Source organism: Stylophora pistillata, chromosome 12 (genome assembly GCF_964205215.1).
Source record: "Stylophora pistillata chromosome 12, jaStyPist1.2, whole genome shotgun sequence".
Lineage (NCBI taxonomy): Eukaryota > Metazoa > Cnidaria > Anthozoa > Scleractinia > Pocilloporidae > Stylophora > Stylophora pistillata.
In genome coordinates, this window is record NC_142530.1 from 12,912,501 (window position 1) to 12,937,500 (window position 25,000).

General features: G+C 35.7%; 2 protein-coding genes across 16 annotated transcripts in view; one reads left to right on the forward strand and one right to left on the reverse strand.

Moving 5' to 3' along the window:
- The window catches only part of LOC111328362 (centrosomal protein of 70 kDa), a 28,060-nt gene extending 7,212 nt beyond the window's left edge, over window positions 1-20,848 (reverse strand). Inside the window, exons 1-18 of one of the 13 annotated variants that reach the window (XM_088741832.1) lie at window positions 20,052-20,220; window positions 19,494-19,651; window positions 18,511-18,562; window positions 16,761-16,795; window positions 15,076-15,181; window positions 14,548-14,668; window positions 14,096-14,144; window positions 11,522-11,569; window positions 9,662-9,835; window positions 9,347-9,432; window positions 6,862-7,090; window positions 4,673-4,761; window positions 4,229-4,306; window positions 3,666-3,744; window positions 2,637-2,687; window positions 2,441-2,539; window positions 1,153-1,317; window positions 378-714 (exon numbers count right to left, since the gene is read on the reverse strand). In XM_088741832.1, the coding sequence (XP_088597958.1) occupies window positions 378-714; window positions 1,153-1,317; window positions 2,441-2,539; window positions 2,637-2,687; window positions 3,666-3,744; window positions 4,229-4,306; window positions 4,673-4,761; window positions 6,862-7,090; window positions 9,347-9,432; window positions 9,662-9,835; window positions 11,522-11,569; window positions 14,096-14,144; window positions 14,548-14,668; window positions 15,076-15,181; window positions 16,761-16,795; window positions 18,511-18,562; window positions 19,494-19,538 (1,843 nt within the window). In that variant the 5' untranslated portion in view covers window positions 19,539-19,651; window positions 20,052-20,220. The other 12 variants (XM_088741846.1, XM_088741840.1, XM_088741836.1 and 9 more) reach the window with 12 other exon arrangements.
- LOC111328349 (bifunctional purine biosynthesis protein ATIC) overlaps window positions 20,257-25,000 on the forward strand; it is a 23,072-nt gene continuing 18,328 nt past the window's right edge. The window contains exons 1-4 of one of the 3 annotated variants that reach the window (XM_022932753.2): window positions 20,257-20,349; window positions 22,232-22,358; window positions 23,286-23,362; window positions 24,583-24,649. In XM_022932753.2, coding sequence (XP_022788488.2) covers window positions 20,322-20,349; window positions 22,232-22,358; window positions 23,286-23,362; window positions 24,583-24,649 — 299 coding nt within the window. In that variant the 5' untranslated portion in view covers window positions 20,257-20,321. Of the gene's footprint in view, window positions 20,350-20,400; window positions 20,620-20,979; window positions 21,115-22,231; window positions 22,359-23,285; window positions 23,363-24,582; window positions 24,650-25,000 lie in introns of those variants that run through there. The other 2 variants (XM_088741847.1, XM_088741848.1) reach the window with 2 other exon arrangements.

The following is a 25,000-nucleotide window of genomic DNA, read 5'->3' on the forward strand; positions in this document are numbered from 1 at the left end:
TCAAGAAACTCGGTGGTACATAATATCATTGAAGTAACTGAGATAATAGCCTCTATAAGTTTGGAGCAATTTCATTTAAACGGTATCAAGTTATAGAGGTCTTTGTTTGAAAGCCTCGATTTCATGTTGGAGATCTACGTTATATTTTAAAATCCCAATAAAACAGCTCTATGTAAATTTTTCATGTCATTCAGGATCCCAGTAACACAACTAGATGAGCGAATTACTTGCAGCCTGACATTCCCACGACATTACACTTGCTCCCGGACTAAATGGTATTCAGTTTAGTTTCACTGGATAACATGAATTTAGCAGATATTCAAAATTTAAATGTTCACAGATGTTGTTTCACTAAATTCTTTGGTAAATAGTCTCACCTAATCCAAGAAACTCTCGCATATTATTCATTGCATTGCATGCCTCTCCAAGTCGTATATAAAGCTCATTCATTCGTGTAAATACTCCACTGACAGTTTTTATGTCAAACAGTTTCTGAAAGTGAGCAACAATGCTTTTTAGATGATCCAGTGATATTTCTTCTGCAGTGTCAGTCTGTATTTCACTTGGGCTGACTCGGGTTTCAAGGCAAAGAAAATCGAGTGCGTCTTTGATTCTCTGTAATGTTAAAGCTCTGCCATTGTCTTCCTCAAGCAGGGATTTTGATTTCCATGGCATCAAGTTAAATGACAGTTGATTGATTGGTCCCAGAAGATCCTAAAATACGAAGCAAAGATTACAAGTAGTTATTAGCTTTCAAAAGATGGCAGTTGATCTCAAAATGTTGCTCTATATATATCACTGAGTGTGATAATATTGACTGAGTTTGTATTGTTTCTTGTCACCTCCTCAGTCAAGAATGAATATTAGGCTTTTATTTCCCCTTTCTTTAAGGGAAAGCGGTGTCTCAAGTAAAATGCTGACATTTTCCACAGAACAGGAACTGGACTGTATCTTTCAGCATCTATCATGTCTATGAAACCATGGATGCCTGCCATAATCTTTTAAAGTGTTGTTTTGAGACCATCAAGTTCTTTAAGATTAAAATTATGAGAACAATAGGCATCATTGCGTAGCAGAGACAAAAAAACTCTTCATTTTAGCTCTGAAAGACAAAATGGAAGCAATTGTGAATAACAATGTTTTATAACGTACTTGAAGTCCTGTTAGTTGAGTAAACCAGAGGTTCAGAGTTGGAACAATATACTGCCATGCTTTTTCACAATGGGATTCGTGTACAACACTGTTCTGGGGCAGAAGTTCATCTGATAACTTAGGGGTATCCTTTGAGTTAATAACATCCACAATGTCTTGCATGATCTAGAATGAAAATTTCAAAGTAACTGACATACCTGACACGCTCTCTTTAGTTGACAGGTGTAAACTTATATGATAGCATACAGCCTGTGGCATAGTTTCTTTGTTTTGGACTAGCACATTATTTTTGGGAAAAATTCTTTAAGATGAAAAAGGATCATTCCCCATGTTTACATGGCCTCATCCAAACTTTTTTAGAACACAACCAAAGTAAAGCGCGCACTCTGATTGGTCAATTTAGCGTCCCCCATTTGCCCATGGGTGTACGCTGCTGACGTGAGCAAATGCAAAGACTATTTTTCTGCGTGCTCTTGTTTTTTCTGGTCACGTAAGATTTGTTAAATAAAAGCAAACTCTTTAGCTACATTAATGTATCAATGTTATGTTATGTTATAAAACAAATGGTAAACACCACAGTGTACACTATTGAGTTATGGATGCACCCGGGAGGTTGCTAAGCATGAAAGAAGCGTAAGAGTCGCTCGAGGCGGTAGCCTCGAGCGACTCTAGCTTCTTGAGTGCTTAGCAAACCTCCCAAGTGCATCCATAACTCAATAGTGTACTCTGTGGTGTTTACCATTTGTTAAAGGGGGAGGTGGAGGTGGAAAATTTTTACAAGTTATGCAAACCAGAGACTGCCTCTTAGGAAGATAATTACCCTGTAAAAAAAGGCAAAGTGGATTCCCAAAGCAAATACAATGCAACTTTCAGAAGCTAAGTCTGAAAATAGATATGGTAGTCAAGTCCTAAAAAAGGGGTGTGAAAAGTGGTAAGTTGAGATTTAAAACAGGGTTATAGGATTAGGAGAATAGGGCGGTATGACAGTCTTTGAAGTACCTCCTCCCCCTCCCCAAAGCAACTTCTGTTACATTTGGTGTGAACAAAGAAGTTGATAATATGTCATATTATGGTTTAAATTTTGCAGGAAGGGCAGGTTTAGCTCCATCTACCATGATACATAACCTGCTAAGGTCAAATTTGTAGAAAACCAATTCTCTAAAATAGACTTGAAAGAGACAGCAACAAATGAACATCCCTAATAAGTACCAGTAATCTGCAACAAATAAATTGAGAAAGTCAACACCAAATTGTGACTTGTATAGGGCACATATTAAGGAAAACAAACCTTTTCCATAGGTAAATGATTCTCTGCAATGATATTCAGTGAGTTTATTTTCTCTGGAATATCTCTTAGGTCAGTGACTCTTAGCTCAGAACACACTTCCTAATAAATGAGAAAAACAGCCACATAATCAAACAACAAAGCTAAGCAGCTGATGAAAGGAACATTCTCTATTATAGTACCTTTTTAGGGGTCTCACCTTCAAATGTTTTCGGCAAGCATCAATGGGCATAAAATCAAGATCTTCTACCTTAAAGAATAAAGTATAAGATTAGCTATCGCAGTAAGGATGGTATTATTTCCCCTCTAAATGCAAGCACTGGAGTCTTATGGCATTCTGGTCAGAACAAGTGTAGCAGTGGACCACAGAGGTAACCTGTTCTGAAAGATGCACCAATCACAGCTGTGGAATTCCATACAATCACAACTGAGCACAACAGCATATAGATGGAGTACACTCAGTTGACCTCACTGCCTGAAGAAGACTGGCAGTACGCACTCCAAACGTTGCGATCTGAATACAGGCCGACATTTCGCAGAAAAGACTTTTCACACAAGTCTTTTTGCACAAGTTTTGGACTGTTCGCACAATTCTTAATGGTCATTTCACACAATAATTGTAAGTGAGAAACATCAATATAAAAGGTATTCTAATTGATACTGAAAAGATAATTATTTCACCTTCCCATGTCACTTTCAATAAGATCCAATGACGAGAACATCAATATTCATTTTATTTACGTAAACACAATCACTATTCTTACTTGAAGAAAGGAACAAATCTTTCTCTCTACGAAAATGTAGAGAAATCCCTATTCGAATGATTACTTCTATTACTTTTCCTTTGCTAAACGAAAAACTTTTTTAGCCTTGACAGTACATCATCCACTACAAACATGCAAACATCGACATCCCACGCTAAGAACACTATCTTGATTTCGAAAGTAATTGTCCAAAACTTGTGCAAAAAGACTTGTGCGAAAAGTCTGGTTACCTGCGATCCACATCCCAAGTGACCACATCATGAGAAAAAATTAATGATCACACTTCTCTTTTAAAAGTGTTATTTACCATGATGACTAACCGCAACCTATTTTACCATGTAATTGTTGTTTTTAGGAAATTGGACTGACCTCAAGAACAGGTCTGGAGACACAGTAATTATCTACTAGGTTTTCTATTATAATATTACAAATTATAATTATTATTTCACCCTTACTAAGCTTACATGTTTACTGTATCTTTTTTTCAGAGCAGCCACACTGTCCATTTTGGTCCTTCCTTCCCTGTGTTTTCTGTGAGGTGGACTACAGGAAAAGAAGTTTTAGATTTTTATCTTTACAGTAGCATAATGTGGTACAGAAAATAACAAATAATTTCAATTTACTCTTAGAGTGAAAAGGTAACATAGTTAAGCAACACCTAACTAGATCCAGAATAAACACTGCGAATTGTATAGAAACTACCAGTAATTAAAAAGTGAATTATTAGAATTTGCATCTGAAAGAGTACGAGTGTATAGTACAATCTTAGACTAGTCTTTACTAGTCTACAAGTTACGATTTCTCAAAAAAAGAAAAAGAAAAAAAGCGACAGTATTGCAGTAAAATGAAGAGAAAATTAGGTTAACTCTGATTTATTTCATGTTCTGGGGATTCAAACTTATCATGGTCATAATGAAAGGGAACTTTTCATTGTAGTTTGTAGCAAATGCCTATCCATTGGCTATTACAGGGTACAAAATATATTTGAATACATGAAAAATAAAATTTAACTAGAATTGATAGATACCTGAGGTTATTTTGAGCTAGAAGTCTTTCCAGTTGTTTATTGTATTTTTGCGCTTTCTTCCAATCGTTGACTTCAGGTCTAGAGAAATTAAAAAGACATAGCTTAAAGTTAGCAATAAAATTGCTGTCAAACAATCTCCAGTACACCAATCTTCCTCACATCAATTAACATTTCCAGCCCAGACTTTGGAACAACACCATAACTTTGGAACAAAGCCCAAACTTTGGAACAACACCATAACTGTGCTGATCTAAGGAAAGGGTATCACAGTACCCCAAATATAATGTCACAATCTCAAAAAATAAGAATCATGGAACTGGAAGAGAAAATGACTGGGAAAACAAGCATCAAGGACATTTTCCTTTTCAAACCTGTTAGTGTCACATTGTCAAAACTTTTTCCAGTTGTTAGGGAAATGTACAAGTTACAAAAATTGAAAATGACCTGGATTCCACCTCAAGTTTCAGTTGGGTGTTTTCACTCTCAAGAAGTTTGATCAACATCTTACACTCTTTGAGCTGCTTCTCTGTTGACTGATGGAAAAACACCCTCAAAGTGAGTAACAGTGAGTTTCACTATAAAAATTAAAAAGCAATGATGTTTTGTCCATTCAACAGTCATTTTCTTAAAAAGTAATGGTCAAAAAATTGATTGTCAAAATGCTAATGAGATACTAACTAAAAACTAAAAAACATTTACATAGAAACAATACAAGAAAAATTGTTTCAGCATAAAATTAATGGTTTTAGTAAGTATCTCATAAGCATTAATTTTAAACAATTGATTGCTGAAAGGTTTTTGGTTTTTACCTTGAAAATGACAGTCAAACGGTAAAAAACCTTGTTGCTTTTTAACATTAATTTTTATGGTGAAATCTGTTTCTAAAAATTTGTTAACAGTGAGTTCTCTGTGATATCAAGTACTCCATCATAAATCTAGAAAATCAATGCCAAATGTCAGAATGAGAACGACTGAGAATACCTATAGACATCTCCTCATCTAATTTATCACTGGACATTTTTTATTACCTTAATTTATTAATAATCATCAATAACAAACTTATTTGCAAAATGAGGTTAAAAAATTTTTTTCTTAATTTTGACTCACTTACCCACTTTCCTACTTTTTTGTCATTTGGACCCTAACGGTGCCTTCCAGCTGCTGCACCATTTTTAGTGAACAAAAAACAGCTGGCTGTGATGTTCAAATAAACTTGCAAAGTGTACAAAGGGCTTCAAATAATAACTTTGCAATTGGTATCCTTTAATATATAAAACTTTGGTTGGTTCTCTAAACTATGGTCAAGTTTGTGGTTTGAAAACTGCAATTTCATAATGTATTCCTCAGTGGTACCACTGAAGAGTTTTATTTACAGTGGAATCCCGATTTCTCAAACCTCCAGGGGAAACGCAAATTATTGGTTCGAGAAATCGGGAGTTTGAGAAATCGAGGGTGAAATTACAAGGGAAGCAAATCCAAGGGAAACAAAGTTTGGTTCGAGATATTGGGAGGTTCGAGAAATCAGGATTCCACTGTAATATGCATTCACTAATCACTAAAAGATAATCAGAGTTCTTGCACTTTTTGAGGAACCCAAATCAAGGACTTTCAAGGACTTTTCAGGTCATTTTCAAGAACCCTGGCTCTCAAATTCAAGGACCTTTTGCATTAAATAGGAGCGGCTAAAAAGTTCAATGAGCCTGACCTCAAGCATGCATATCAGAGTGATCATGTGCTACGTAACCAGGGTTATTTTCAATGCACCAATCAGGTACAAAATATAGAAAAACCATGTGTCCAATGTAATTGGATGCAGGATTTAAAAGGAAAACTCATTTTCGTGATTTGCACTAGAAACTTACACTTTCAAGACTGAAAATAAAAGAAAACTTTGACTTTGTCTGCACTTATTTTCAAGGACTTTTCAGAAATTTTCAAGGATCTGAGTCTAAATTCAAGGGATATCAAGTCCTTGAAAACAAAAAATTTAATTCAAGGACTTGCAAGGACTTTCAAGAAGTGTGGGAACCCTGGATAAACCAATCCACATTAGGAAGTATATTTTGATTGGCTTGTGCTGCACTCTAATAAACCCTAGCTGTAGGACAAACATATTCACTTCAGGGTTATAAGCTTCTGTCAGTTCTCATTGGCCGTTAAAGTGCATATTTATCCTAACATTATGTGAAAGATCTAAGAAAGGGCCTTGCAAGGGAAAATCCAGCCAACTTGCTATTGTTTTACCAAAAAACTCCTAAAAGAGGTCTATTTAATTGCAAAAACAAACAACTTCAGAAACTATGTAAACCACAAATGGGTTACTGAGATAATTCTAAGGATTTTACTGGGTGAATATTTGTCCCTTGGTCTGCACTTCATTTTCTTGGAAAGAATTTGTAACCTAGCTTTTTTAAGATCCCAGTGCAACCCCTAGCTTGGTTTCTAAATATATAACTGAAAAAACATTGTGTAAGCTTTCCCTTTCATCATTCCTTGTTTCTTGGAAGCATTAGAAATTTATTGCACAATATTGAAGTTGGGAAGGTAACAACAGAAAGGTTGATAATCAATGTGTATGACCTGGGTGAGAAAGAAGGAGAGGATCATTCACTTGCAAGTTGATTCACCTGTACCTTTTCTCCTTTCCTCACTTTACTTTCAACCTCTCTATCTTTACTGGTTGAAGCACTGATGTCTGCATATAATGGAGTTACTTCACTGCTTGCAGTCAACTCACTTTCAGTAGGGCTTTGACCTCCAACATGAGACAGAGTCTTACTATCTATTTCTTTTTTCAACTTTTTAAGTTCCTGTTGCATTTCAAAGATCTTTGATTCGTAGCTGTCAATCATATCCAAAAACCTGGAAGACAGTATTTTCAAAGGTTTCCCTTCTTTTCCTTTTACTAAATTAATATTATTAATCAAATAAATAATAAATAATAATCAATAACTTAGTGATGGACATTCCACTGGGTGGCTCTTCTTGTCCACTGTTTCCAGGTCGAATTGGAATTTGGAATGTTGGTTGAATTGTCTGGTTGCTCTACTTTAAGCTGTTGTGGTGAGTGTTGATGCACATAACTGATTACACTTTTCAGTTATTACTGCTAGCAGACAGAGGCAACCATTAAAGTTGCAACTTCAGTGACTTTAAGTGGCAAAAATGATCCAATCATTTAGAATGCTCAAACCAATTAAAAGGGTCCAACCAGTTCAAATGGTCAAACTACTCAAATTGGTCTCACTACTTAAAATGGTCCAACAAGAAGAAATGATCTAACTAGAGAAAAAGGTTCAACAAGTTAAAATGGTCCAATTGGCTAATTAAAAATGACTTTGATGAAGTGACTTGGAATAACATTTGACGATAAAAACTTGCAACAACATGGGTTAAACAAAAAGTTTAGCACTATGGAGTCTGTTTGCACATTCAGATTAGGTTTGAATTTCTTAATATAACGCAGTTCAAACACTAAACAATCAAATTAATTTTGCTTTGACTCTCTCAGAATCTTAAAATGACTGTCATTCAAATGATCCCTCCTACCATGCGCTTCATGAATATGGTTGCCAATTGCCGAATTTTTGTGTTCAGTGACACGTTGAAAAAGGTGTTGGGCCGCATAGCCGACATAGAACAAGACCTAAAACCTAAAGCCGACATTAGAACAAGACCTAAAACCTAAAGAACCCAAGCCGTCAATTGTTAACCAGCGATGCGTTGTTTATCATTTTTTATGTGACCTGTGCAATGCAGATTATGTCGGCTATACGGCCCGACACCTTTTTCAACGTGTCATTGAAGACAAAAATTCGGCAAGTGGCAAGCATTTTCATGAAGCGCATGGTAGGAGGGATGGTTTGAATGATAGTAATTTTAAGATTCTGAGAAAGTGTCAAAGCAAATTTGATTGTTTAGTCTTTGAAATGCTTTATATTAAGAAATTCAAACCTAATCTGAACATGCAAACGGACTCCATACGTGCTAAACTTTTTCTTTAACCCGCAAATTATTTTCTCTTATTGTTCATTTTTAGTATTTATAGAACTTATTTTTATACATTCTTGATTTGATAATGACGTTATGTTAACGTCAAAACGTCATTAATTTTAGCTTTCTATAGCTTTTTATCGTTTTTAAATTTTACAATGTTATCAAGCAACGTTTTGTCGCAAGTTTTTATTGTCAAAAATGACTTTACTAGATACAATAGTCCACCTAGCTAAATGATTCAATGGGTTATAATGGTCCAACAGTTACAAAAAGGTATAACTAGAGAGGGGTTAAATTGGTTAATATGATCCACTTGTTGTTTAAATCGTCAAACTTGATAAAATAATCCAACTGATTAAAATGGTCCAACCACTTGAAATGGTCAAACTACAATCAGCATCAAAATTAGTCAAAGCCAGTCCTGTTTCTACCACACTCCAAATCATCAAAAGACCCCCCCTCCCCCATTCAATGTTGGCTAAAAGTTCATGGAATCATGATACATGTACATTGTTTTGGGGAGGGGAATGGGTGAAATGGTTCACTTAATAAGGACAAAAGAGATAAAAGTACAATAACAGGAGGTTGAAAAGATCAATGTGATAATAATTTTGTTTTCGATTGTAGATAGGAGGTCCAGTGGGTTAAAACAGTCCAATCGGTTAAAATGATCTTCTAGATAAAATGGTCCAATGGGTAGAAACAGTTTTACTAGGTCCAACTGGTCCAAATAAATATAGTCCAACTGGTTAAAATGATCCATCACTTAAAATAGTTGATAGTTTGAAATGGTCTAACAAGATAGAATGGTCTAACTAGGTTTAACAAAATAATCTGACTGGTCCAACCAGTTAAAAGATCCAACTGGTAAAAATGATCCAACTGGTGAAAATGGCATAACTAGATAAAATGGTCCCACTACCAGTCGTAGAAATGGTCTGACTGGGTCCAATTTTTTATAGCAGTGTGTTTAAGCCACCAAAAGAGTTGAAAGTGAAATTGCTGGCCAGCTAAATTTAACTAAAGGTCTGTCACAGGTAAGTGTTAAAAATACTTACCTGCCTGCATGAGGAAAATAATTATAGAGAAAAGGGGAGAAGAACTTCCTGGCAACTTCCTTACTTTTGATCTGGTACACTTCTATTGTCAGCTGATTGTTTCCATGAGTGTTTCCAAATATCACTTTCTTTGTCAAGTCTTTCAATGTCCTAAAAAGCAATAACACTATGCACTTCAAAAAGAGAAAATATTAAAAATTCTTTAAATTAAATCCCAACATTAAAGCCTTGGCAACCTTCTCTTAATATCTAAACAGAGTGAGAAAGGGGAAAAGCTCACTCTTCACTGCTAGAATGTTAATAAAAAGGGAAACATCTTGTTTAAAGGGACACGATGGAATGAAAGTGCTTTTATTAAGAGATCAACTAATTAACATACCACACTATTGAGACGTTGACATTTCTGCTGTAGTCTTTTGATTTCCTCTTCCCTTTGAGACACTTTCTGTTGTAACTGCATCTGCAAAGCCACAAGTTCAGTTTTGGTTCTTTTTAGTTCTTGTACTTCTTGTCCATGACGTTGAAGTTCTATCAATCGCACTCCCTCCATTTCCTTGAGGTCAAAGAAGTTTTAACAGTAAGTTTAAATTGGTTTTTATAAAATTTCAAATAAGTGAGTTTCAAATACTACAGTGGCACAATGAAAAAGGTTTCGTTTATCACGAAACGGAAATAAACTAAGGAGAATTGGAAAAACTGTTGTATTCTGTTGAAAAGTGAACTGGACTTACACGTTTTGCTGCTTTGAAATAAATAAAATGTTTTGAACATTTGAACAACAGTACACTGTTCACTTTGATTTGTCGCATATTGACAGACACGGTTCAATGTAGTACTGTTTGAGTTCTTTGGGTAAGGGTAAATATATACAAAGAGTGACGTGAAGGGAAATGAAAAATTGTTCTGGGTTAGCAGTAGGGTTGATCAGTTATCTAATGTTCAAGGTAAAGGGTAAAATGAGGGTAAAATTGCTGTACATTCATAATGGAAATCCAGGGGAATTTGGTTCAAAATATATGTTAGTGTAATCATAACGTAAGTCTTGGTCCTAAAAAGGGTGCAATTGCGTCCCAATTGGACTAAAATCATCATATGGGTCTCTACCCAAAAAGGGTTACACTGTTACAGAATTTAATTCATGTTTTAAACAAACATTTTAAAGGATCTTGGTCAACCATACCTCTGTTTTTGTTTACCTACAGGCAACTGTAGAGAAAATAATTTATTATATTGCACTCAATGCTTAGTAGCAGTGGTGTTAGCCCATCAATGCTTTTTACCAGGAGTAAAGCAAGGATTTGTAAAAAGAGAAGGAAAAATTGATCGGCTTCAATTAGTATTTGCTAGATGAAGGTCAAAAGAACATCTTGTAAATATATTAGGAAAATAAAAAAAATTAAAGTGTGATGTGTGTAAACAGAGAAGCTTTAGGCATCCTAAGAACAAATCCCATGCACTCCACATCTAATATAAATGTAATGAGTTCAAAATACACTTAAAGAAGGGAATAGAGGATACTCGACAAAGTTCTGGAGAAAAGTTTGTTTAGGGCATCTGCCCTGGTAGAGAAGGGTCACTTAAAAACAAAGAAAATAGCACACAGAAAGAAATTATTACTGTCTTTTGTAACACAATATCATCTGGCTTTACCATACAAACATTGCAAAGGAAAGTCATCAAAATACATCCTGGTTAATAGACTTTTGATGCTAGGATTATCCTTCCTGTCATTCTGCGGGTTGAAACTTAATAAATATTGTCTACTCTGTGGCTTTAAGGTGTTTCATGTGAAGGAACATGAGAAACCACCAACAAACCCAGTTTCAACCCAAAACTTCTTATTAATAATAAGAAACTTGTGAGAAACCACTAATTAAAAATAACTCTCCCAATACATCACAGATAATATTTCAGAAGACTGGCATGACAAATTAAGACCTTAATATATTTAAATGGCTTGGATGCATTTGGATGATAGACCACAATCAAAATGTCATGAATTTAGATGGCACAAAAATGGCAGACCACATGTAAGTGTGCAATGTCTTGTGGTTGACTAAGATCCTTTAAGTATGATATTTCACTGCCATGATAACAAACTACATGTAATGTTTGTTAAATAAGAATTGCAACCTTCTTTTTATGCTAATCCTCATCTCTGGTCTGTAGCATCAAAAATTATTCTACACTTGCATTGTTTAGAATTTACATTTGAAATAATCATATCGTTATGCCTTGCCTGAACTTTAAGCTTTTCTTCTTCCAGTTCTCGTTTTAGATTCCTGATCTATGAGGAATACATAAAAAACCAAATAAATTCTAATCCTGGTTTGCTCTAAAATAAAAACATACAGAAATAATAAAAAAAAAATAATAAAAAATTGTTCTGGAAATCATAAACTAGTGAGGTAACAAGGTTTTTTTCCTATGTTAGGACAGTCATTTCAGGAAATGGCACTCATCACCAAACCACATGTGACTTCCAGCAAGAAAATTAAATGTAAACTGTTTCTGTAGTGACACTGATATAAGTCCAAGTCCATGGAACTCTCATTTTATACACACAGTTATTGTTCATTAATAATTTAGATAATTTCGTAGTAGTAGCAAGCATGATAAATATCGTAAGAAATAGACAACTTTTTTGAGAGACATGTTTCGGCATGCTTATGCCATCTTCAATCAATGAGTAACAGAACGTGAGTAATTATATAACAGACAAGTAGATGAATAAAATTTTACAGTGTGATGTAATACAAAAGTGGGTTCTAATTACAACGTGACACCAAACATCAAAGGTGTGAACTAAAACCCTAGAAAAGTGTTATAATGCTGTAATTGTTTGTTAAGTTCAGGTTTGATCTTATTTATATAAAAAGCTTCTTTGAATTTTAAACCAATTGAGTTGTTAGCAGAATCCAGAATACTAAAGCAAGAAAGGGAGTATTTTGTTCTTAGAAGAAGGAGATGTGTTGAAATGCTTAAAAATAGGCGAGTTTTTATTGCTTTCCATGTGCTCCTTTATCCTAGTAGAGAAATGGCGACCAGTTTCGCCAATATAACGGGAATTACATCCCACACAAGAAAATTGATAAACTACAATGGATTTTAAAAAATTGATAAACTACCACCATGATAAACTAAAATTGATAAACTACCATGGATTTCTTGCTTTAGTATTCTGGATTCTGCTAAAAACTCAATTGATTTAAAACTCAAAGAAGCTTTTTATATTAAATAAGATCAAACCTGACCTTAACAAACAATTACAGCATTCAACAACAAACATATGAAACATATGTATGAACTGCGGTTATGAAACGTATATGTGCACGATCCTTCGCAGTAAAGCACTATTTGAGCAATAGTGAAAATCAGACCTGAAAAAAAAAAATTTCAGGCCTGTACGGGATACGAACCACTGACCTCTGCAATACTAGTGCAGCGCTCTACCAATTGAGCTAACAAGCCAACTGGGAGCAGGCCATCAAATTAATTCGACATAAACCCGTAGATGATAAATCAAACAACAACAAACATATGAAACATATGTATGAACTGCGGTTATGAAACGTATATGTGCACGATCCTTCGCAGTAAAGCACTATTTGAGCAATAGTGAAAATCAGACCTGAAAAAAATTTCAGGCCTGTACGGGATTCGAACCACTGACCTCTGCGATACTAGTGCAGCGCTCTACCAATTGAGCTAACAAGCCAACTGGGAGCAGGCCATCAAATTAATTCGACATAAACCCGTAGATGATAAATCAAACAACAACAAACATATGAAACATATGTATGAACTGCGATTATGAAACATATATGTGCATGATCCTTCGCAGTAAAGCACTATTTGAGCAATAGTGAAAATCAGACCTGAAAAAAATCCCAGTTGGCTTGTTAGCTCAATTGGTAGAGCGCTGCACTAGTATCGCAGAGGTCAGTGGTTTGAATCCCGTACAGGCCTGAAATTTTTTTTTTTCAGGTCTGATTTTCACTATTGCTCAAATAGTGCTTTACTGTGAAGGATCATGTACATATACATTTCATAACTGCAGTTCATACATATGTTTCATATGTTTGTTGTTGTTTGATTTATCATCTACGGGTTTATGTCGAATTAATTTGATGGCCTGCTCCCAGTTGGCTTGTTAGCTCAATTGGTAGAGCGCTGCACTAGTATTGCAGAGGTCAGCGGTTTGAATCCCGTACAGGCCTGAAATTTTTTTCACGTCTGATTTTCACTATTGCTCAAATAGTGCTTTACTGCCAAGGATCGTGCACATATACATAAATTACAGCATTATTAATAACACTTTTCTAGGGTTTTAGTTTACACCTTTGATGTTTGGTGTCACGTTGTAATTAGTACCCGCTTTTGTATTTCATACTGTAAATATTTTATTCATCTACCTGTCTGTTATATAATTACTCACGTTCTGTTACTCATTGATTGAAGATGGCATAAGCATGCCAAAACATGTCTCTCAAAAAAGTTGTCCATTTCTTACTATAACAATAATTTAGATAATTATAGTAAAAGTCACCTTGAAGAGGAGATTATCAGGTAATTGTATCCGCAATCAGGGCTTTTTAACAACAAAGGAGAAGATCTACATGTACATCAGTGTAAGCTGATTGGAAGGAATCACAACTGAATACTGATAATCAAAAAATACAACAACCAGAAAGCTTTGTGTTGCGAGTTGTTAAGGAAATGTATCTTTGAAATGTCCCAATTGCAGCCGTTGAACATCATTAATTTCCAAGTTTGAGTTGTGTGGACGCAGGTAACATAATTCTATACACACCTCCATTACATGACGGTAAACCCTTTCCCTTTCTTCAACAGCATCTCTCCTTAAATCAATTTAAATTTTGGAAAGATAAGCTTGTAAACATTCTTAACTGCTTTTCCTGTAAGTTTTCCTATACATCAAAGGTCAAGAGAATAAAAAAAATTATCACAAGCCTAAGCAGCTCTTGATTGTTGTTTCTTTGTCAGTAACATAAAAATTAAGAAGTGTATGGTAAGGAAAATATGCATGTCAATGTTAGTGTGTAAAGGGTTACAGAACTTGACAACTGAACATTCACATTTCATGAATTTGGGCAAAGAATCATAATTCAATTTATCCAATCTATTTCTCATGAACTGGAATAATAAAAGCCAGTTATTTGTTAGTTAAAGGCTATGCTTAACTGGCCAAATCTAACATCAAGTGTGATGAGAAAAATGTGAATCCAAAATTATTATACTAACTGAATTCTCGTTGAAGAGCTGATTAGTTCCTGCACCATTGACTGCCTTCGCTCACTCTCAGTCATCAACTTGTCCAAGGTGTTCTGTAAATTCTTGGATGAAAGCTCCTCTAATGCAACACCTGCTTTAACAGAGACAGAAGTTTAAGAAATACTACAACTGCTGTTTCCTAAAACAATGGCAAGCTTTAACACAAAGTTAGATTTGGTTAAAGGTTTTGTCAGACAAACATGGCAACAAATTTCAGTAGCGCTTCTCACTTCCCTTACTATTCACAAAATTTTAGGAGGTAAACAAGATAAGATTTAAAGCTGCCTAGGATTCCCTACTTTAGATAAACATAAAAGAGGCTGGTGCATTGGGGTACATTTTTTAATGAGTTATCGGGGAATGATACAGTAACTTTACTATGGTTGCCCAAAGGGAAAATTAAAAATAAAATTAGTGTACGAGACTGAAGTTTGCTTTCATGGTTAGTGTATATCACTGATCCAAATGCAGAAAATGGTAAGGGAAACATAACATTACCTCCATGGTTTTGTCGCCCTAAACCAGATGGAAACACCATGACAGGCTGATAACCGTGTTGTCTCAGCCGACGGTTGATCACTCCCCAATCAGCTATCACACCTGCCTTCCAGGAAAAAAGATATCATCACCACAACCTCAAAGCCCACATTATCAGTTAAGCTGCACCCCAAGTATGGCAACTAAAATATTGGAAAAAAAAGTTGCTGCAAAGAAATCAAAGATATATCACAAGTGGACTCTTGGAAATTTGCTTTTATTCCTGTTGTTTCAACAAAATGATATACCTGCACATAAAGTCACTAAGATTGAAAATGAGAATACTTTGAATTCACTGTTTGCAAACCATACTAATTTGTTTTGATAAAAACATAGAGAAATTTAGCTCCCAGAAGATATTGGCCACATGCTGGTAAACCATTTTCAGTATTTCCAACCATGGGAACACAAAACAGCCAGAGTCATTTTCTTGAGAAGAGGAAGATTTTGTTTTATCAAGGGAAAATAGATTTGTTTTTTACCTGATGAAATTCAAAGATAAGAATCTCTTTCAAATTTCTCCCCATTAGCTTACTTTCTTGGTGACTTTGATTTAAAATTTTGGCACTTGTGTTGTTACTCAATCAAATGGTAGATTTCCTGAGTTGTTTGCATGGTAAGCAAGTGGGCAGACAAAGTTGCTTGTCTGAAATCTGTGTCCAAGACAACTAGATAGTAGTATATTTTGGGTGTAAATGGTTATAGTTATGAAGGTCTAATGCCACTCAAAATGAGCAAAACTGGCCTTTTAGTCACAGTTATATGGGGATGGTTTTCTCAGCTTTCAGATTAAGATCCTTGGATGGTTGCAAACAAACTAGACATGTAGTCAAAAACCATCTCAAAATTCCAAGACTGAAAGGTCAAAAAACCACCCAAGCTTGACAATGGATCGAGTCATGACAACACTGGCTGCTTGATTCTATTAGTGGCTGCTCAGTTCTAGCCTGGTGGTCATTTTGGGCAGCCATGCACTTTATTGGTTATTAGCTCAATTGGTTAGAGTGCTGGACTGTTGTGTGGGAGGTCAAAGTCGATGGTTCGAGCCCTGGCCGGACTAACACTCATGGTCTTAATAAAAATAACTGAGGAGAATGCGCTACCTTTCTATAACATCAAGAAATGGATAGACATTCTAGTCTTCTCGGATAGGGACGAATAAACCGCAGCTCCCGTCTCCTGCATCTAGTAATTAGTTAATTTGGTTAGGCAGGGGACATTAAAGAACCCACTCACGAGATTACTGTGATGTGGTCTGGCCTGTTTACTGGGAATTGGGGAGAGGCGGCATCTTCAAATAAGTTCCCTTCGATTGTTTGTAAACTGCTGATGCAGTCCGGCCAAAGTCCCCCAAAAAGTGTTGTGATGCGCATTTGATCATATCCACATGTTAATTTACACAATATAAATATTAAATTATTATTATTATTATCATTATTTTATTTGTTTTATTACTTTTTTGTACAGTAAATTTAATTTAATTCAGGGTGCAAGTAAAAGTTATTGTTGTTGTTGTTACACTGGGACAATTGGTTCTTCTACATGTTGTTAGTCTTTACTTGCATTTCAAAAAAACCTTTTAACTACTGATTTTAAGAACAACCTTCCAATCAGTGAAAAAAATTGGTATTCACATGGTAACTTACTGTCTTTGGACTCTCATCTTCACTCTCTTCATGATCTACATAGGATGGACAGTGTAAATTTAAAAAGGTATGAGACACAAAAATGTGTGAAGCACCTACAATCCGAAGATACTGCATTGCAATGGCACCAAAGCCCCTAACATGATATTCTTTGTTTTAATTATAATACTGTTCAGTAACAGGCTGTAACCAAGACTAATAATCAATTGACAATGACCATGTAAAATGCTTAATTGTGCAGGGAAAAGTGCTTCTGAAAAGGAATGAGGTTAGTCACAGTAACTGATTGATTCCACAAAAGGAGTGGAAATCTTAATTATTTTCAGTAATTTTTCTGCGAGTCAAACCATAAAGTGATGGCCTCAAATGTAAGACTCAAGTAGAGTACAACAGTGTTATAATTTCTTAAAGAACTTTTAGGTATAGAAAGTCCAATGCACATAAATAGCTCCCTTTCTTCAAACTGCTTGGTACTGTAACATTTTTTTTCTGTTACAGAGTTAAACCAGTTCACATAAAAGCCATGGCTATCAGGGCTTGACACTAGCTTTTCAACTTACTAGCCAAGTGACTAGTGACATCTTAGATGTTATGACAATGTCAGTTTGTTTACTAGTCAAAGTGGCTGGTGGAAATCGAAAACCACTAACCAAAGCTGAATTTCTACTAGTCTGTGGCTAGTGGGCTACTGTTAGTGTCGAGTCCTGGCTATCGTGACTAAAAAGGAGACAAACAGAATAGTTTACAGCACACTGACAACCCATTCAATAGGGAAAAAATTGCATCTCATTTCTTGACCATGTTCTCCAAAATAACACAGTTAATGTCACAGTGATTATATTAGATGAAAGACGAGAAAAGTTAACTGAAATTACTGAAAAGAAAACTTTTATTTTTCCACAGAGACAATAAATTAGGTATATGTAAGGATGCTTGCCAGCCGGAAGATCTGCCTCAGATTTTCAAGATGTTCATCCCATTTTTACACAAAATTAAATGATCCTAAGCCAACAAACAACTTCAAATATTTTTCCTCTCTCTCAAATTCCTTATACTTAAAATTGTTGACTTTTTACACATACACTCTGGCTGAATGCAATAACCAGTAATGAAAAGAATCTTTAAAAGATGCCGTTCAGATCCATGACTCCATGAAGTAGCAAGCCTTCATCCTTCACCCTTAGATGTGTGTCAAAATAAATGTTTGTCACAGACTTAGGGAAGGCCTTCTGTGACCATGGACAGAGATAGGGATATCTTAATCAGATTACTTGTTTCTTTGTTTCTAAAGATTTGTACGTTGTACAGGTGGAAGAACGATGCGACACATAGTCCCCTACAAGGTTCAGCCACCTAAACCCAACCTACCCATCCCACCCCGGGGAAGGACATCCATCACACAGTAATCTTGTGCCTGGGAAATTAACGTCTCCTACTCCTCCTGCAGGAGACGGGACCTCCATTTATTCGTCCCTATCTGAGAAAACTAGAATATCTAACCATTTCTTGATGTTATAGAAAGGAAGCATATTCTTCTCAATTATTTTAAGACCTCGAATGTTGGTCCGGCTGGGGCTTAAACCCTCGACCTCCCGCACAACAGTCCAGCACTCTACCCATTAAGCTACCTGGGAAGCGGTTTAAACGAGATTAAACTAGAGAGAAAAATAGAACTACAGCGAAATGAATCAGCAGAATAACTTTTCAACCTGGACATGTATTGTTACATAGGTTCTGTCATGTTACTCACCATAATGATTCATGTAAGATCCACTGAGACTCAAGAGATCACTCCCTACTCTCTAATAATGCAAAAAAAGAAAAATTAAAAATCTTGAAGGACACTACATATGTAGATAAAAGAATGTCAGGACAACTTTTGATAAAAAAATGTAACAAGAAAAACATGATTTAACTTTTGAAACAGATGATTCAGTACAAGCCACACAAGTATAAATATAAAGGGGGGATATTGCAACAAATCAGCCATATTGCAAACATACCTTTGTTTACAGGATTCAAGACAGTGGCTTAATGAGTATCAAAACTTAATTGGAGCATTACTACAACCAATTATTGGATTAGTTTTTGCATAGTTCTCACAGGCAGGTTTTTTAATTTCCCCGTCTCCCCCCCCCCCCCAAAAAAAAAACAAGTCCTGATAATACAGGGAAAAGTTTCATATGATTTTGTTTTGGGTATTTTTTAATTTTAGCATCTAGTGCCGGCAAGAAGCCATGCTGAAATGAGTTTAAATGTAGCATCATAGCAAACACTTTAAAAATTATATCCTGGGTCTTGTTGGGCACATTCTTCTTCATTTTAAGTATGATGCACCCATTTCTTGACAAGTGAACATTGATGAAAATGTGTGGACATGTATGAACTGTGTAAAGTTAATTAACATACCACAGTAGTAAACAAACAAACACAGCTGTAATAAACATAAAACAATCATATGACATTGGGTTACCTTAAATACCAGTTTTTGTTGTAAATAATTATAAAGTACACTGAAATACACAATGACCACTCCACAACAGACCAACTCGTACCTACTAATTACACAAACTATTCTAAGGACAGATACAGCAATCCTACATTGCACACAAAGGTGCACATGCACAACCTCAAGCCTGGAGTCTACTCAGCTACTTGTAAGCGGTTAGTAGGTCACGTACACTATCAAAAGAATCGATACTCATCACTAGTATCAATATTTTTCAGTCCAACCTCAGTATTACTGGTATCGAATATTTGGTAGTGGTATTGGCCCATCCTTAGTACCCAGTCTGCAATGTGAACTCTGCACTTTGTACCCAGTCTGCAATATAGTCTGTATTGTGTACCCAGTCTGCAATGTAGTCTGTATTTTGTACCCAGTCTGCAATCTGCATTTAATACCTCATTTAGTTTGCAATCTGCAGTCTACAGTCTGTATTTTGAGCTAACTATACCTGGAACAAAGGAATTTTTTACCTCCAATTCATTCTAAACTTAACATTTCGCAGTGCGTCCGTTCAGTAATAGCTGAAAGTGAAAATATGGTAGGAACAAAAAATTCGCTCAGTGTGTCACTGATGTTCCTTCCACATTTTGACGTCTTATGCGATCTATACTGTACAGATCCACGGCAACGCAGAATCTTCAGGGAAAGCTACAGGGACACTACTTTTTCAATCACTGCCACAGTACCAAATTAAAGTAAAGACTAAAGTTGTACGAACCCAGAACATGGATTAACAAACGCTAGACGGAACTAATTACTACCTTTGAGAAATTATTTCATACCGTATTCATCATTTGGCAGAAGCGTTTAATCCCGTGAATACAAAATGAGTGACTTTTGATTCATGAAAACCCAGTATGGCCAGTAAAACTTCATGAACAGCAACGATTGTATGAACCAAATAAGGACGCTAAGTTTGTTTACGACGTCATCCCCAGGGCTTTCTCGGTCGGCTTTCGAAACTGGCGGTCTTTTGAAAACCGGAAGCCGAGGAGAAAGCCACGAGCTCCTGGGGACAAAGATGGTCTATTTGTCCACATGGTGTAATCAAGATGGCGGCATGTGAAAGTGGAGAGTTAGGTAAGCAAGCTTGAGTACACGGCAAGGTCATTATAAAACGTCTTTCTCGTGTGTGTCCGACTTATTTCTGCTTTTCAACAAATTAACCAGTTGAAACCTGAACTGAAACCAAAATGTCTCTTCCGCTGCGCTTTGCATTTTATCTCGTCATGAACAGGCCAGGAAAAAAATCAGTTAGGCCTCCAAGATCGGGAAAAATTCGGAGGGATTCTTCATTATTCTAGGAGAAATTGGTATTATAGAAAATGGAGAAGATGCCATATAAACCATGTAAGTGAAAAAAACGCTCCAACTAACTTCTACTTTCAACACACTACTGCGAAAAAGAAGATCATAGATTGAAACTATAACTCAGTTGACCTTGTGTTGATGGTGGAACACAAATTTCAGGTTACTGCTCTCAGATCCTCAATGATATGTAACCATGGTTTCAAATGCTGAAGTTTCAGAGGGAAGAAAGTTGTCTCTGGATGCGAGATCCACTCGGGTTTTATGTTCCTTTAATTTCTCTGGTTGGTGATACCACAAGGAGCCATGGACTTAAGCCATCATTCCTACGCAGATTACTTGCTGAATAATTTCTTTTTATTATACATTGTAGTCATCATGTCTTCTCATTGGCTAAACGCCCACAGTTAATCCTGGGAAACAGTGCAACCTACAGATTATTCACTAATCTGTACCTACAGATTAGTGAATAATCTGTAGGTTGCACATGCAATGCATGATTTCCGGTGGAGTAATGTCAAGGTCACGGACAGTGAAGTAAGAATGGCTTCTTGATTCGCTTCATTGACCCAGCGAGAAATTGAGAAATTACTTGAAGATAAAGATTCAGAAAATACTAAAAGATCGACAAAAGTGGTGAAGGAACTGTTCTACGAATACCATAAAGAGAAAAATATCCAGGAGCCACAGGACAAAAAGGAATTAGCCCAAGTGAACATTTGTTTGCCACACAGTTGTACATTTTTAAGTGTTCTAAAATAAACTGTGTTCGCTGTGATAATGTGTTTGGCATTATTTTCTTTAAAACAATGTATAATAAAACAATTATTGGATGAGGTTTTTGTGATATCTGGAATAATCAAGGTCTCGGTTAGTGTTATCAGCCTCAGCCTTTGGCTTCGGCTGATAACACTTACCTCAACCTTGATTTTTCCAGATATCACAAAAACCTCATCCAGTAATTGTTTACAATCATACATGTAATTCACATTTGCAACTTCTGGCTGAGAAAATATGTCTAAGAGCGTATGGCTGATAATCACTGTTGGATGCAAGCTGAATCACTACCAAAGTGAAATTATATCTATTTAGTGTAAATTCAAACAGGCAACCATTCCTTTCAAACATACAAACTACACAGATGGTAAACAGCAGTGGAAAACATAAGGTTTTTAAAATTGACTTAATTAAGAAATGTTTGTTTTTCCTGCTCTATAAGAAAAAAGAATATAATTAGCATCATCAATTTGGTGGGTGTTTTTGGTTATGTTGAGCACACCCATTGTAGCTAGTGAAATGATATGCATCTAAGAGGTGTGTCTGTCTGCCAGTAATATCTTCCAGTTCTGATGATTTTATTTTCAAACAGGTGTGAAAAAAAATTGAAGTGTATATCTGACCTCTCGATCTTGACTTAAAATGAGTAGCTTTTATGATTAATGCCTGGAAATTCACAGATCTTGGTATTTGTTTTCTTATTATTATTATTTCTTATTTTTATTGAAAAAGAGGACAGCTGATTGTGACTCCATAATATTTTTGGACCAAACCTTGTTTCTGAACTTCAATCTCCCTAACTAAAATGAGTGTCTAAGTAATTTGGCTAACCATTAAGCAGTATTTTAAATCATGTTTTTCTTGTTTTTTGTTTTAGCAATTCTGAGTGTTTCTGATAAGCAAGGACTCGTAGATTTTGCGAAAAAGCTTGATGGGTTAGGATTTAAGTTAATTGCATCCGGAGGAACAGCAAATAAAATCCGTACTGCTGGAATTCCTGTCAGGTACAGTATATATCCATTTTCCAGCAACACTTTATTTAATTTGTTTGGATGATGCATTGGTGACTGACTATTATGCAATAACGGACAGCGATAAACCAACACAAAATTTCTACGGATATGTTATGGGAAAAGATTGTGGCCTTTGGCTACTCTCTCATTTTGCTACTCCAGTCTATAAATTTATTGAGTAACCACAACCATAGCTAGGTAGGCCCACAGCAGACACTTTCTCCTGAACTGAGAAACCTCTTCAACCCAAAGGTAAGCTAAAACATCACAAGAAAAAAAATTAATATTTTATCCTCCCAAGATCTTATTCTCGGCTTGACTACCAGACGTAAGTTAAGGTGTCAGTAGCGAAGCATATCCTGGATGTAATTATTGCCTAAGCTTAAGAAGGGGAGGGCACAACCAAGCTAGTGGGGTTACTTTCTTTGTCACACCATAGGCCAGTTTTTGGCTGCAACCTTAGGTGAGAATCGCAAAATCTTGAACACTTAGGGGTGGCAAATTAACATTATCAATTCAGTTGACAAAACCAAAACTACTCTGTGGGAATCACTTGGCTGGTTATAAAAGATCACTGTTTTGCTGCCTCGTTCCTATATTCATGGCTGATTTGTGGTCCTGACCAATAGATGTTCTATTTGTGCATCTTGTAAAATTCTTGCCAAATATCGTTTTGGCCTCATTAGGAGATTGGGTCATCTTGACTCCAAAATCTAGTCCAAATTCCAGTTTGGAGTAAAGATCTCATAATGTGTATTCCTGTGAAAAGTCTTGTCTGCCTCTAATAAGGCAAAAAAGACTCTTTGTAGAAATTTTCCAAGATCCACAAGCTAAAAAGCTATTTGTGAAGAGGACGAATTGAGCATTAAAGACCATTTGGGCTAGTTGGTCCCATCCATATAACTTTATCTCTGACAGGGATGTTGCAGATGTAACAGGTGCTCCTGAGATGTTAGGGGGGAGGGTAAAAACCCTCCATCCTGCTATACATGGAGGTATGTTATTACTGAACATTTTCCAAAGGTGATTGCTTACTGACTGCTTCAAAATATTTGGCAACCAAAGGCTATTTGTTCATTTCATTGTGCCAATTAATACACATAATGTTCTCCACACTAATTACATACAGTTTAATAGTACCTTACATTGGGTGCTATAACATTGCTGCTTTTTGAAATGATCTTACTGCATCAGTCTGAACTATAAAGTTTTCATTTACTTTAATTTATAATTCAAAGATTACCATGTGTATTCGCTGAAGAAAAATACTTGAAACCAGAGAAGATTTGTGCGCACTGTATTGGCTACTCTTTTTTTAAATTCTGAGTAAAAAATGTAAGGCAGTAAGGATTTGCCCCAACTCAGCCAAGCACCATCAGTATGAAAGTATTTATTAAGATGAGTCTATCAAGGGAGCTCTACCATACAAGTGACAGAAATGTTTGTTACCTTGTCATTCTTGACAGTCTGGGCATTCTTGGTTTGAAGTAATTCTTGGCTTTTGGTTACCCAGTCAACATCTTCCTGTATCCCTGTGCCTGAAATGAGCCTCAAGGTTTTTTTTTTTTGTAAGTTATTTGCTGGTATTGAATTCTCAACATGATCCTGTCAATTTCTGGAAGGTTTTTAATGCCATTTCAAGATACGATCTCAGCCTGAAGTTCTATTAATATCACAAAGCAATTCTCTTTTTATGTGTTATAATATGGAACAAAAGTGTGCAGTTTTTTTTTTTTTGCTTTAAAACAGAACTATTGTTATTTCATTTTTAATAAATCTTCATGGAAACATAGTTAAAAGGATGTGTCATTGTTTTTATCCATAGTCGAGCGTATCATTTGTGGATGAAGGGTTATGTATAGGTTTTTATGTAACATGTTTTTTAGATTTTTTTTTGGAGAATAAACTTGTCACAGTGCTGCTCTGCCTTACTTTAAAAACTGCCGGCAGGCTTGCCACCTTTGATATCATAACAAAAGATCTGAATTCTAATTTGAAGGCAGAACTTGGATAACAACAAAAAAAACAGGGTTACTGGCTGACTTCAAATTATATACAGAACTTGAGTGACAATACAAAAAACGGGGTTACTCACTGACTTCAAATTATGTACAGAACTCAGGTAACAATACAAAAAAAAAAAAAGTTACTTGCTGACCTCAAATTACACATGCAAAAACCTGCAAGGTACCTTGAATGATTTGTTTTGTCTTAGGTATTCTTGCTAGAGTAACTGATGGAGACAAATCAGACATGGAAAAACAAAGTTATGAGTACATCAGGTTTGCTCAAATAAATAACTGCTATGGGTGTTTTACTTAAATTAAATGAACAAAGAGAATAAATGCATGCCATAGAAGTACAGGAAAAATATTGTTCTGATGTGAAAGTCAGAGTTAACATTAGTTGATAGTTAATGTTATTTAAAGATTGTTCTAATTCCTTGCCCTACACTTTAATTTACCTTTGACCACTTCAAGTCAACAGTACATGACAAGGGCTGTATGGCCAAAACATTATGGAGTCTTTCACCACCAGTGCGTGATAAGTTTTAAAAGTGACTTGGGAGCTACATTGTTTGATTTGTGTAAAGTGATTTCTTTCCTTAACATGTTGTCTCAAAGAAGATAGTG